Here is a 13,037-nt window from a genome sequence, read left to right as displayed (position 1 = left end):
AGGCCACTACTGTACATGATTATTATGTGCAATTTACAGCTCTTGCTAACCGGGTTCAAGGCATTACGCCAAAAGCATTGCTCGACTGCTTTATTGGGGGTCTTAAGTCTGATATTCGTTGCGATGTTATTGCCCAAGCCCCAACCACTTTAATTCGAACAGTGTCCCTTGCCAAGCTTTATGAAGAGAAGTATGTTGTTAAACCAAGATCTTATCCTTCCCAACCTTGGCCTAAAACACATAACCATCCCAATAGCCTACCTATTAGCCAATCCATCAAATCCACAAGCCTACCACCACTCCTTCCCTCACCCAACCAGTCCTACCCTACAAATAACCTGAAACCTACAAATGTCAAAAAAATGACTCCAGCAGAAATGCACATCCGCAGAGAAAAAGGGTTATGTTACACTTGTGATGAACGGTTCACACTGAACCATCGGTGTCCCAACAAACAATACCTTCTCCTGTACATGGACGATGATGACTTGAATGAATTGCAACCAGACCCCCCTGATAGTAGTGCACCTACTGATATTGAAAATTCATTGGATCACCATCTGTCTTATAATGCACTTAAAGGATCTTGTGGGCTCGACACTATGAAATTCCAAGGCTCAATCAATGGAATGCATGTGCAGATTTTAGTGGACAGCGGTATTTCTGATAATTTTTTACAGCCAAGGCTGGCACATTGTTTAAAGTTACCAGTTGAACCTATTCCTAACCTGCAAGTTTTGGTTGGCAATGGCAACTCCTTAGTGGCTGAAGGTTTGGTGGAGGAATTGGAGGTAAAGATTCAAGGACATTCCTTCAAATTACCTGTCTATTTGTTGCCTGTTACTGGGGCAGATTTGGTTTTGGGAGCTGCTTGGTTGGCTACTGTGGGCCCCCATATTTATGATTACAGCAAACTGACTTTAAAGTTTTATTTGAACAATCAATTCATCACCCTATATGGTGAGCAACCCAAACTGCCAACTCAGGCACAATTCACTCATTTAAGGCGAATGCACAATACTCATGCTATAGCTGAGTTATTTACTCTACACATTCAACAACTAGATTCACCTCAGGACCAATGGTTAGATCTTCCCACTGACATGGAACCTGAAATGGCCCTTCTGTTGCACACTTACAAAGAGGTTTTCTCCATACCTTCCGGCTTACCCCCTCCAAGAGCTCAAAATCACTCCATTCCATTGATTCAAGGGTCTGGTCCTATTAAGGTTAAACCTTACAGGTATCCTCATAGCCAAAAATTTCAAATTGAATCCACGATACACGACATGCTGCGCGAAGGAATTATTGTCCCTAGCACTAGTCCTTTTTCTTCTCCTATAGTTTTGGTGAAGAAGAAGGATGACACTTGGAGATTCTGTACAAATTATCGGGCTTTGAATGCTATTACAGTGAAAGATAGTTTTCCTATTCCTACTGTTGATGAGCTCATTGATGAGTTGCATGGAGCTCAGTATTTTTCTAAATTGGACCTCCGATCAGGGTACCATCAGATACTGGTGAAGGAAGAAGATAGGCATAAAACAGCCTTTAGAACCCATCAAGGCCTCTATGAATGGCTAGTAATGCCATTTGGCCTCTCTAATGCTCCTGCCACCTTTCAGAGTCTCATGAATGAGGTATTCCAAGGTCTTTTAAGAAAATATGTCTTGGTTTTCTTTGATGACATCTTGGTATACAGTCCTTCTTGGGATTTACATTTGCATCACTTGGAGGTAGTATTAAAATTACTGCTCCAACACAGGCTGTTTGCACGGTTATCAAAATGCTCTTTTGGGTTGCAACAGATAGACTATTTAGGTCACACTGTTTCTGGTCAAGGTGTGGCAATGGATAAAGACAAAGTAAAAGCAGTGTTGGCCTGTGCCTGCTAATTTGAAACAGCTGAAAGGATTCCTGGGCCTCACTGGGTACTATAGAAGATTCATTAAGGGCTATGCAACTATAGCTTCCCCTTTAACCAATTTATTGAAGAGGGAGAATTTTTTGTGGAATCAAACCGCTGTAGCATCATTTACAAACCTCAAATCTACTATTACTCAAGCTCCTGTTCTCAGCCTTCCTGATTTTTCTCAGACTTTTATCCTTGAAACAGATGCTTCAGGTTTGGGAATTGGGGCAGTGTTAAGCCAAAACACCATCCAATTGCATTTTTCTCAAAAAAAATTGACCCCTAGTATGCAAAGGTAGTCTGCTTATGCAAGAGAATTTTATGCTATTACTGAGGCCATTGCCAAGTTTAGACACTATTTACTTGGCCATAAGTTCATCATTAGAACTGATCAACAAAGCTTGAGGGGTTTAACTGATCAGGCTATTCAAACTCCCGAACAGCAAAAATGGTTGCATAAGCTATTAAGATATGATTTCTCTATTGAATATATGCCTGGGAAAGAAAATATAGTTGTTGACTCTCTATCAAGGTCCTTCTTTATGGCTTGGTCTCAACCACAGTTATCTATTCTCTCTAATCTTAGAGAGGCTATACTAGCCGATCCTAAGTTGAAAGCCATTGTTGACTTATGCATCACAAATCAGCCTCATAATCCCAATTATTCTGTTCGTGATCACCTTCTTTTTTGGAAAGGTAGACTAGTTCTCCCTGCTGATCATGAGATAGTTCAGAAAATCTTGCATGAATTTCATAGTTCAATGTTGGATGGTCATGCTGGGTTTGCTAGAACCTTAGCTAGAATCTCTGCTCAGTTCTTTTGGCACGGTATGAATAGGGATATTAAAGCATATGTACAGAATTGTCTTACTTGTCAACAAGCCAAGACAGAAACAGCCCTTCCTGTAGGTTTACTACAGCCATTACCTATTCCAGATCAGATTTGGGAAGATATCGCAATGGACTTTATAACAGGACTTCCCTCATCGGGTGGCTATACAGTCATACTTGTGGTGATTGACAGATTATCTAAGTATGCTCATTTTTCTCCCTTAAAGGCAAATTATTCCAGCAAGGTGGTAGCCGAGACCTTCATGAAATCTGTTGTGAAATTGCATGGTTTCCCTAAGACTATTGTTTTAGACAGAGACAAAATCTTCACCAGTCAGTTTTGGCAGCATCTTTTTAGATTGAGTGGCACTTCTCTCAACATGTCTACTGCATACCATCCTCAATCTGATGGGTAGTCTGAAGCTTTGAACAAATGTCTTGAAATGTACTTATGATGCTTTACTTATGAAACCCCTAAGGAATGGGTTAAACTCTTACCTTGGGTCGAATATTGGTATAATACAGTTTATCATACTAGTATTGGCATGACACCATTCAAAGCTGTTTATGGTAGAGATCCTCCCACGCTAGTGAAATACATTCCTACTGGTAATGATTCAGTATCTGTTCATGATCAGCTCTTGCAGAGAGATTATGTCCTTGCTCGATTAAAGCAGAATCTCCACAAGGCTCAACAGTAAATGAAAAAGTATGCAGATCAGAAATGTAGGTTGGAAGAATGGAAGGTTGGAGACATGGTACTGGTGAAGCTCCAGCCTTATAAACAACATTCCATTGCTTTGAGGAAGAATCAAAAACTAAGTCTAAGATATTTTGGCCCGTTCCAAATTATTGAGAGAGTTGGTCCAGTTGCATATAAGTTGTTACTGCCATCTACTGCTAAGATTCACCCAGTCTTTCATGCCTCTCAATTGAAACTTTGCAGAGGTGATCACATTCATCCATATGTTCCTTTACCTATTACCACTGATGACTCTTCTCCGGTTATCAAACCCACTGCTATTTTAAAATCTAGAGTGGCTATCAAGGGTTCTCAATAGGTTCAGCAGCATTTAATCCAGTGGGAGGGCATGGATGAGTCCCAATCAACTTGGGAAGATCACAGCGCATTGCAAAAAGCTTACCCTAACTTCAACCTTGAGGACAAGGTTGTTCTTAATGGGGGAGGAATTGTGAGCAAGTCGGTTAGAGCAGGGGTAAAAGGGGCAGAAAATGGAATGACTGAAGATGGACACGTGGCAGTTGATCCATTGCATCAGGAAAGGAGAAAAAGTTCAAGGCCCAAAATAGCCAACACTAGGCTGAGTGGTTATGATTGGTCCAGCAAGTAGTATTTAAGTGTTGTTAAGAAAGGGGAAAAGGGTGTGAATGATGATGTGGTTTTCTCTCTCTCTTTCTCTGGGAATCATTCTGTTATGAGCATCAACTCCATTTCATTTCCTTGTTATTTCTTTACTGCTACTTATAATTCTGCTAAAGGAATTTCTGTCATATTCCACAACAATACAAATACAAAAGAAATTCATAGTTATTCATTTCAATTCTTTTCATTTACACTCTTTACAGCTTATCACTTAAGAACTCTACAGTTAAGCATATTTAACTTGAAGTAGTTATGAGATGGTGACTTTCTGGGAAGTTTCCTAGAAAGTATATAAATAAAGATAAAATACACAGAAAAGTCTTATATTAGTTTGTGGGTATAGTCAATGATCTTGAGAACAATAGAATTGTGTCAATTGTCGAGGTCTCAGTAAAGATTACCTTCGGAGGATTCTCATTGGTTGAGGGTTCTGACCAATAAAGATGTTGAATGAAATGTCACCATATGAAATATCGTAGAATGAGAGCCACCGAAAAATCGACAATTAAGGACATTACACTAAACTTTCCTCTTTTTACAAACTTCTTTAATAACAAAGAAGCTAAAATCAAATTCATTTGTCATCCAGAAACAATAATGCGAGAACTATTTGTTTTCAAGTAATATTACTTGATAGTTGAGTGTTATCAATAAAGATAGAGGCATAAATTCTAGAGCTCGACACAGCTATTTCATTGCCAGTATCTGTTTGCAGTAGGCATTGTTTGTCACTTTAGAAGATCTTTACAATCGATGTTTAGTTTCCTTCTATGCATGATAACGAAATAAAACTTTCCGGATACGAAATTTAGTTAATAATAGCTTCTTGTATGTTCTGTTCGTATGCTGTAAGTTAATAATAGCTTCTTGAGTTAATTCAGACAATTGGATTTTGCAAACTTGTAGAAAGTAATGTTAATAAATGTTTGCAAATGAATATCGCCCGTGGGAATAATACTTTTATTCCATTGAGAGGGAAATGATGAATAATGTTGCAAACCTGCATAAAATCAAATTCCAGTTTATGCTAAAAAATTAACACACAGTGACAGCACTAGCAAAATTTGCAGTATCCTTGGCCAGCAATCTGAAATTTTCAAAATTTCAGACAACTAAAATATTGAAAGCTGGAAGAAACAACATACATCACTTCATTCCATAACAACTTTTGCACCAAGAGCTTTCAATTTCTCTATTATCTGCTCCCCTTCTTCCTTTGAAACACCTTTCTTTATAACAGCAGGTGTTTTTTCCACTAAATCCTTTGCCTCCTTCAAACCTAAATCAGTAAAGCCCCGGACCTCCTTGATGATTTTAATTTTGGAAGCCGCTTCGTAGGACTCGAGTTTCAATTCAAACACAGTTTTTTCTGGCTTTTGCTCCTCCTTTGCTGCTGTTGGTGCTTTCGCTGCCATTCCAGCCAGGTTTCCAGCTCCTGCTTTCATAAATCCCACATTAGGCATCTCCTTCACTCCCATTTTCTTCATCAGAGTGAGACCCAATTCTGCAGCTTCAGCTACCGTAAGAGAAGCGACCTCATCAACAAGCCTGAAAACTCTCTCTGATGGAGGGCCTCGATGATCATTGGGATCAAATGTAGCAGGATCAAAATCAGCTGGGAGACTTCTTTGATTAATTTCCACTTCCTCTACATCCTCCTCCTCCTCCTCTTTCCTCGCAGGTTGACCAAAATGTCTTGAAAATACATTTAAGTTACTAGCGTTAAGCCGCACTACTGTTGGATGAAGAGGTTGTCTACATAAACCATTGGGTAAATAATGCCTTATTCTTGAAAGCAAGCTCATTCTTGGCCAGTAGTGATAATGGGAAATCAGTCCAGTTTGACACAAATTGTGAATGTCTAATCCAATAAATAATTATCCTGAAAGCAGAACAAAACAGAACAGAACATTTTGTTTAAACATTATCATCCAAATATATCTTATATTGATCAAACTTTCAACGAACATAATCAGAAAACCAGCAAAATCAAATCCTAGAATCACAGTATTTGAAAGAAAAATAGATGTGCAGCAAGAGTCCTCAAACATCGCAATCATTCAGAGCAAATTACTAAATCTAAAAGAAAGATGAACCCGATACCATGCATATTTTCTCATGGCATGGATGATTTCATAAAAGCTAACAGTTGTTGAAGCACTTAGAAACCACTGAAGTCAAATATCTTAACAAAATGAAAATATAAGAATAATGATGAGCATATAGGAAACACATGAAACCACAAATTACACAACGAACAAATTCCTAAACTTCCTTCCTCATACCCCCACAATCAAATCTTATGCAGCTTACAAGTTACAACAATTAACACAACAATGATTAGGTGAGATCGATTACATGGATCACACAATGCCATTAAGCTCAGAAGTAAGTTCTCAACCCCCACCTCTTCCCCACCCTAAAAAATGCACATACGAACACCAAGCTATGAAAATAAAGGGAAGAAAATATTTTTTTTTACTTACAAATTAAAAAAATAAAATAGAACCGACTAGGAAAACTAATACAAGCATAATCTGCTTGTAACTCGTTACAAATAAAAATCCGGAACGATATCAAAGACCCTCCTTTGAGTGGATGACACCATCCCATAACTTGCCATTTGATCTGCAACCTGATTTGCCTCTCTAAGAACATGCACCCAATGAATATGACCAATCTATTTGTAAATATCATGGATACTTATAACCAGCCTGTAGCAAGGACGATAGTAGCAACAGCTTTTTCTCAAAAGACTAACCACACATCTAGAATTCGAGCAAAAACACAAATCTTCCTGAAGCCCCTTTCCCAAGCCAACTTTAGACCATGAAAAATACCCCACAACTCCACGAAAAGAATCCATAGAGCAAGCACCGAGCTTAATTGCAAAGCCACAAATATAAACTCCATAGTCGTCCTGACCCCACAAGAAGCACTTCTACCCACATCTGTGACAGACCCACCACAATTAATGGCCACCGCCCCCCTACAAGGAGGTTCCCACCTTATACTCCAACACGCCTAATCGTGGATTTAGAATCCAACATGCTGACTTCAAGAGCAACCACCGAATCCTGAGCCAACCTAAAAACTTTGTTGATAATACCCTATACAGACAACGTGGTATTATTAAAAACCAATTGGTTTCTACTCCACCAAATTTGACTCAACATGATCCCAAAAAAAGTACTCCACCTCAAGCCATGTGTCACCTTCCCATTAGCAAGATTCAAGTGCAACCAATCCTCACAAACAAAGAAATTATCGCACACATGCCCCTGAATCACTAATTCCAAAATAGCTTTAACCGCAAAATACTACACAAATCATTGAACTTTTGCCACTAAGACAGAACATTAAACTTCAAAAGCAACAAATCATTGTTCCAAGGCGAGCTAATAGGAATCGATTAAACCAAATCCAAGATGCTTAAAAACATAATAAAAGAATAAATCCCATTTTTTTTATAATATCAATTTTTTACATGTAAAACAAACATCATACACCCCACAATCAAATACAAGAGGAAAAAAAAACATTTTGACAAACACCCAAAATTGTTTTCCCAAACTTATGGCTACCCAGAAAGAGAAGAGCTTAAAATCATTGAGCAGAACGAAGAAGCACTAATATGAGCTTAAAATGGAGAACCCCAATTCTTACCTTAGTCATAATCTGAGCTCTCAGTGGCATAACGAAGCCAACGGAAACGCAGTGAAAACTGAAAAGCCTCGTTTCAGTGTGTGTAGGTTTGCAGCAAATTGGGAAAAGAAAAAACCAGAAACAAAAAATTTGAAGACATGGGTTATGGGCTTTAATTGGGTTTTCATTGGGCTAGCCCGAGTATGTTGTGTCAAACAGTAGGGATTTTTTTCTTGCACCAGCCCATTTTTCTTCTACACCCAATATATTTTTATAATTTCAGCATTGCCCTTATGTATAGCCTATACGGATTTGGCAATCCGTGGAGGCCCATACGAATTATTAAAAATATATTTTACAAAATGATTTAAAATTAATAGTTCATGCAGGTTTCGAATTTGTGATTTTCACGTTATTAGCATTATGATCTAACCAATTAAATCAATAGACTAATTATGTTAAAAAACAAATAACGTCACTATATAGAACAATAAATTTTTAATGTATATTTAATACACATATAAGTTTACATGATAAATTTTGTAACAATTGGTACACATATAACCTGTGACTTTCTAATGTATTTTTTTACATATATAAATTTTAAATAAAAATCACAGGTTTAAATAAAAATCATAAATTTAATAAAAATTTATATATGTAAAAAAATACATTATTAGATCAAAATTAATTATTACAAAATTAATTATGTAAACTTATATGTATATTAAATATACATTAGAAATTTTAGTGTTATATGCAACGACATTAATGATTTTTTTTAACATAATTGACATATTAATTTAGTTGGTTAGAGTATCGTGTGAATAACGCAAAGATCATAGGTTTGAGATCTGCATGGCCTAGTAATTTTAAATTATTTTGTAAAACATATTTTTAATATAATAATGGATTGGCAATCTGTAAGCCTCAATCTGTATGGGGTTATATGTAAGGGTATTTTTTTATTTTTCCCTCTCATTGTTGGGTGTATTGGAAAAATGTTGGGTGTAGGAAGAAAATCCACAAATGGCAAAGGGAGTTGTTATTGACCCCAATAGTTTTTATTATTGGCCCCTACAATCCCTCAAAATTTCAAGAATACCCTTCCCCCAAAAGCATTACGACATTGTGTTTCCGTTGCATAAAAGGGTTGCGATTTTTTTGCGCAGCCCGAAGTAGCAAAGCCTTGGGTAAAAATAACACTTGGTGTTATTATTGTATTTAAATAGTAGTTTTTAGGTTTTTTGAAGCAATAAACCATCTACGGCCCGCTGTGCAAAACAATCACACCCCCTTTTGTGCAGTAGAAACACGATGCCATAATGTTTTTCAGGGAGGGAAAAAATAGACAACGAAATCATGATTTCATTATGCAAGGGGAGTTAAAAAATGATAGTACTACAAAAGTGTGATTCCATTGTACAACGTGTACAACAAAATCACAAATTCGTTTTAATTTTGTTCTTGGAAAAAAATGTACAATGGAAGTGTGATTCTGTTGCACATTTTTTTCTCTGAAAAAAAGTACTAAACATAAGTATGACTTTGTTGTACATTGTTTATAACATAATCACTTCCGTTTAGTATTTTTCCAAGATTTTAAAAGTCTACAGAAATTACATGTATTACATACAATTTCATAGAAATGTCAATTGCATATTGAAGTTCACACCATAAAAATAATGGAATACACATTCAACGTTTGTCATGAACAAAATGCCTACTACATATTTTAAGAAAGGTCTCCTACATATTAATACTACATATTTCAATCCTTGGAAAGGTCTACTATATATTGAGATCCTCTAACTAATTGAAATTGTATTGCATTGAAATCTTGTATGCGCTGATTGTGAGCCCTTTGCCATGAGCGGATTTCCTGTGCATAGTAGCTTCTTCATTGTGGTACAACAAGAGGCAAGGGACAACGATCCTTTAAAAAAGAAGCTTCATTATCATACATACAAAAGATGAAGTTAGCGAAAAAAATCAATATTAGCTTACAAAGGTAAATGGTATGTTAGTAGATATTATATAATTGCACAAAGTGATTTCTATTGACAAGTCCAATGGAAATGAGATGGGGCTTTGCTGGCAGGGACTATCAATACCAATGGTGTCAACCCGTTGCAACTCATAGAAAATCAAGTCTCGTGGTTCTCTTGATACAAAGTTGTGCAACTTCTTATACATTAGGGTATTAAAATTGTGCTCAACCACATTTATGCTTTTCTGAAATGAAGCCTTGAGCATAGTATGTTGCAAGACAAACATGTTATTTATTGCATCCCAACTACTACACAAATATCCCATGCTATCATGAAGCAACCTCTTCAATCTAGCATGTGCACCTTCTACCCTATGTTGTAATAAAATGAGATGTGAATAATTCTCGTAATTTAACAAAATAAAACTTAAGCCAAAAAATTAATGTCAAATAATTTTTGTACTTATTTGTTGTTGTGTTTCCAAGATGCATGACTTGATTAGCCTATGCTTGTACAAAATTCTCCTTGAAAGGCGTCAACCATGTTTGTTGGATATAGTCAACAAATGTTTTATAACATACACATTGGGTTGTAAAGCTCTTAAAGTGTGCATTATATGCTACTTCATATGAAGACTACAACAATAGTTCCCAAGCATCCATGATATTTTGTCACTCTTCACCGTTATCCATGATGACTTTGCATTTTGTGCTAACATTATTTGTAATATGGAACAAATATAACAATTTGGTTGAACAAGGAAACACAATTTCCAATGCATTCATTAAAGCAAGATCCCTATCACTAATAATAACCTGAGGCAACACGTTATCTTTCACAAACAATCCTTTCAGCTTGCTTAAAGCCCATTCAAAATAATTCATTCTCTCAGAACTTAAATAAGTAAAGGCAACAACAAATATCATTCTTGTTGAAGTGATACCAATAATTTCCAACAGTGGAAGATGATACTTGTTTGTCTTGTAAGTTGTATTACAAATCAACACTGTTGGAAATGAATTCAAGAGTTTGATGGAATTTGGATGTGCCCTCATTATATCTCCGACGACATCTTCATTGCCCAGTTGTCTAAACCAGTAAACATATTGGTCGCAATCTATCAACTTCATCAGATGTTGTATTTCCGTCCTTGGACCCCTTTCTTAGAGATGATATCTCCAACGTTCATTGTATATGATTTTGATGGTACTGAGATTTTTCTAATCTTGATCCTTGATTGTCAACAAAATTTGACCAGGCTTCACCATGTTTTTCGTCAATTGGTTAACCATAGTTTTTCTTCACTACCTAAATGATCTACATATGAATGATCAAGCAATGTTTCCATCACTTTATGGTTATGAAAAACACATTCAACAATAAGTCTTCACCTTCTGGTTCTCACAAACCTCAATTTTTAATTTAGAAGGACACCCACATTTTCTAGTTCTAGTGGACTTGCACACTAACTTGTCTATGTACTGCTTGTACTTCTTTGCCTCTTTTTCACAACCCAATATAACATATGTTTTCTTTTATTTACTTCAAACTTATGAATGACAATCACAAACCTGTGCTCCTTTCCTATACATTGAGCCCAATTTAACAAATCATCATGCTCTTAAAAAATCTAAGAGAATCGAAAAATTTATTAAATAACAAAACACAAAACACATACACATAAAAGTCTAATGAAATATACCTTATCAGACATGAAATAACTAGAAATGTCAAGATAGCTAGGTTGCACCTAAATATTAGTGTCTTCACCACCCACATTTTCATCATTATTATCCATCATACTATCATTAGGCTCAGCTCCACATAAAAAGTTGGGCTAGTAAAAGAATTGGCTTTCATTATCCATATTTCCCCATCCAACTTGCATTGTAACCTCGTTAGATATAAACATATTCTTATCTATTCACCTACATAATCAATACAAAAAATATAGTTATTTCTATAAAAAAAACATGCACAACAAAATCATGATTTCATTATTTTCAGTGTTATTGCACCACAGAATCATAGCCAATTATTACTATTGCGTAGGGTAAAATTTCCCTTGTATGAGCCTAACATACTTTACGCATCACCTTTCCCTTTTCTCTTAACAGGAAGGCATGTGACCAACTAGGTTCACTATAAGAGAATGGCATTAGGACATGAAATCAGTGCACAAGTACCTTATTAGGGAGGTATTTCTCTCTCATGAGGATAAATCAGTACATCAGGGACATTGGAAACTTTGTGCAGAGGGAGAAAGAGAGTCTTCCTGAAGCTTGGGAAAGATTGCAAGAAAAGATTAGAAGTTGTCAACACCATGAAATTACTCAACAAAGGCTAGTTCATAGTTTCTATGGTGAAGTGTCCTCACACAATAGGACAAGTTTGAATGTTTCTTGTGGGGGAAATCTCATGTTAAAGCCCCCTGTTGATGCCATCAAAATCATTAAAGACATGTGTTCTAACCCTTACAACAACTCAAGGGATATGAGGATTAAAAAGAGAGGTGCCCACCAGGTGGGATAGATGAATCCCAAACTAAATTAGGAAAGCAGATGCAAGCTTTATCATTGAAGATTGAGACACTCATGAGAACTCAAGCTCAAGTCCCCATTACTACACCTCTATTCCCAACTTGTGATAAATGTAGGATTATGCATGGGCCAAGAAAATGCACTATTGATGATAAGTTAGCTGCAACCATGAATGAGATCAACTTTGTTGGGGGTGAGGAAATGATTCTTATAACTAATACCATAACAATTTCAATCAAGGACAAAGCTTCAGGCTGATTCAGGGAATGTTTAGGTCTCAACCCATGCAAAATCATAGGTTTAGACAAGAGGAGAGATAAACCATGCTTTAGTACATGGTCTAAAATGATCAGAGAATGAAGCAGGTCGAGTCCCAATTGACCATCATACAATCTCTCTTGTCACAAAGGCAACTGGGCAATCTTCCTTCACAGTTTGAACCAAATCCTAAGATGGAGGATACCAAAGTTGTGATGATTAAAAGCAAAAGGACTATAAGGAGAAGGAAGATTATCCTCCAAAAGTTGTACATGACGTCCTTACTAAAGAGGACCGAGAACCTGAGAAAAATGAGGTTCCTAATGATGGGAACCCAGTGCCAAAGAAGGAAAGGGATAAAAAGAATGAGATATTAATATCTCATAAGGTAAGTATACCCTTTCCTCTATTGATGTTATGAGAAAAATGCACACCAACCTACCTTTCGTTGAGGCTATTTCATAGATGTCATCTTA

General features: G+C 36.5%; 1 protein-coding gene across 1 annotated transcript; it reads right to left on the bottom strand.

The window, feature by feature from the left end:
* Positions 1 to 5,066: 5,066 nt before the first annotated feature.
* LOC100805664 (50S ribosomal protein L7/L12) lies at positions 5,067 to 7,915 on the bottom strand. The gene is made up of 2 exons (XM_003546779.5): positions 7,794 to 7,915; positions 5,067 to 6,009 (listed from the first exon to the last, which is right to left on the bottom strand). The coding sequence occupies exon 2, from the start codon at positions 5,930 to 5,932 to the stop codon at positions 5,279 to 5,281; it is 654 nt and encodes a 217-aa protein (XP_003546827.1). The 5' UTR covers positions 5,933 to 6,009; positions 7,794 to 7,915; the 3' UTR covers positions 5,067 to 5,278.
* Positions 7,916 to 13,037: the final 5,122 nt, after the last annotated feature.

The sequence above is a fragment of the Glycine max genome, chromosome 15, assembly GCF_000004515.6.
Source record: "Glycine max cultivar Williams 82 chromosome 15, Glycine_max_v4.0, whole genome shotgun sequence".
In the NCBI taxonomy this organism is placed as follows: domain Eukaryota; kingdom Viridiplantae; phylum Streptophyta; class Magnoliopsida; order Fabales; family Fabaceae; genus Glycine; species Glycine max.
Note: the sequence above shows the minus strand (reverse complement) of the source record. Positions and strands in the feature narration are given on the sequence as shown.

Coding starts and splice junctions, on each gene's coding strand:
- LOC100805664 (XM_003546779.5), bottom strand. CDS start 5,932: ATGAGCTTGCTTTCAAGAATAAGGCATTATTTACCCAATGGTTTATGT.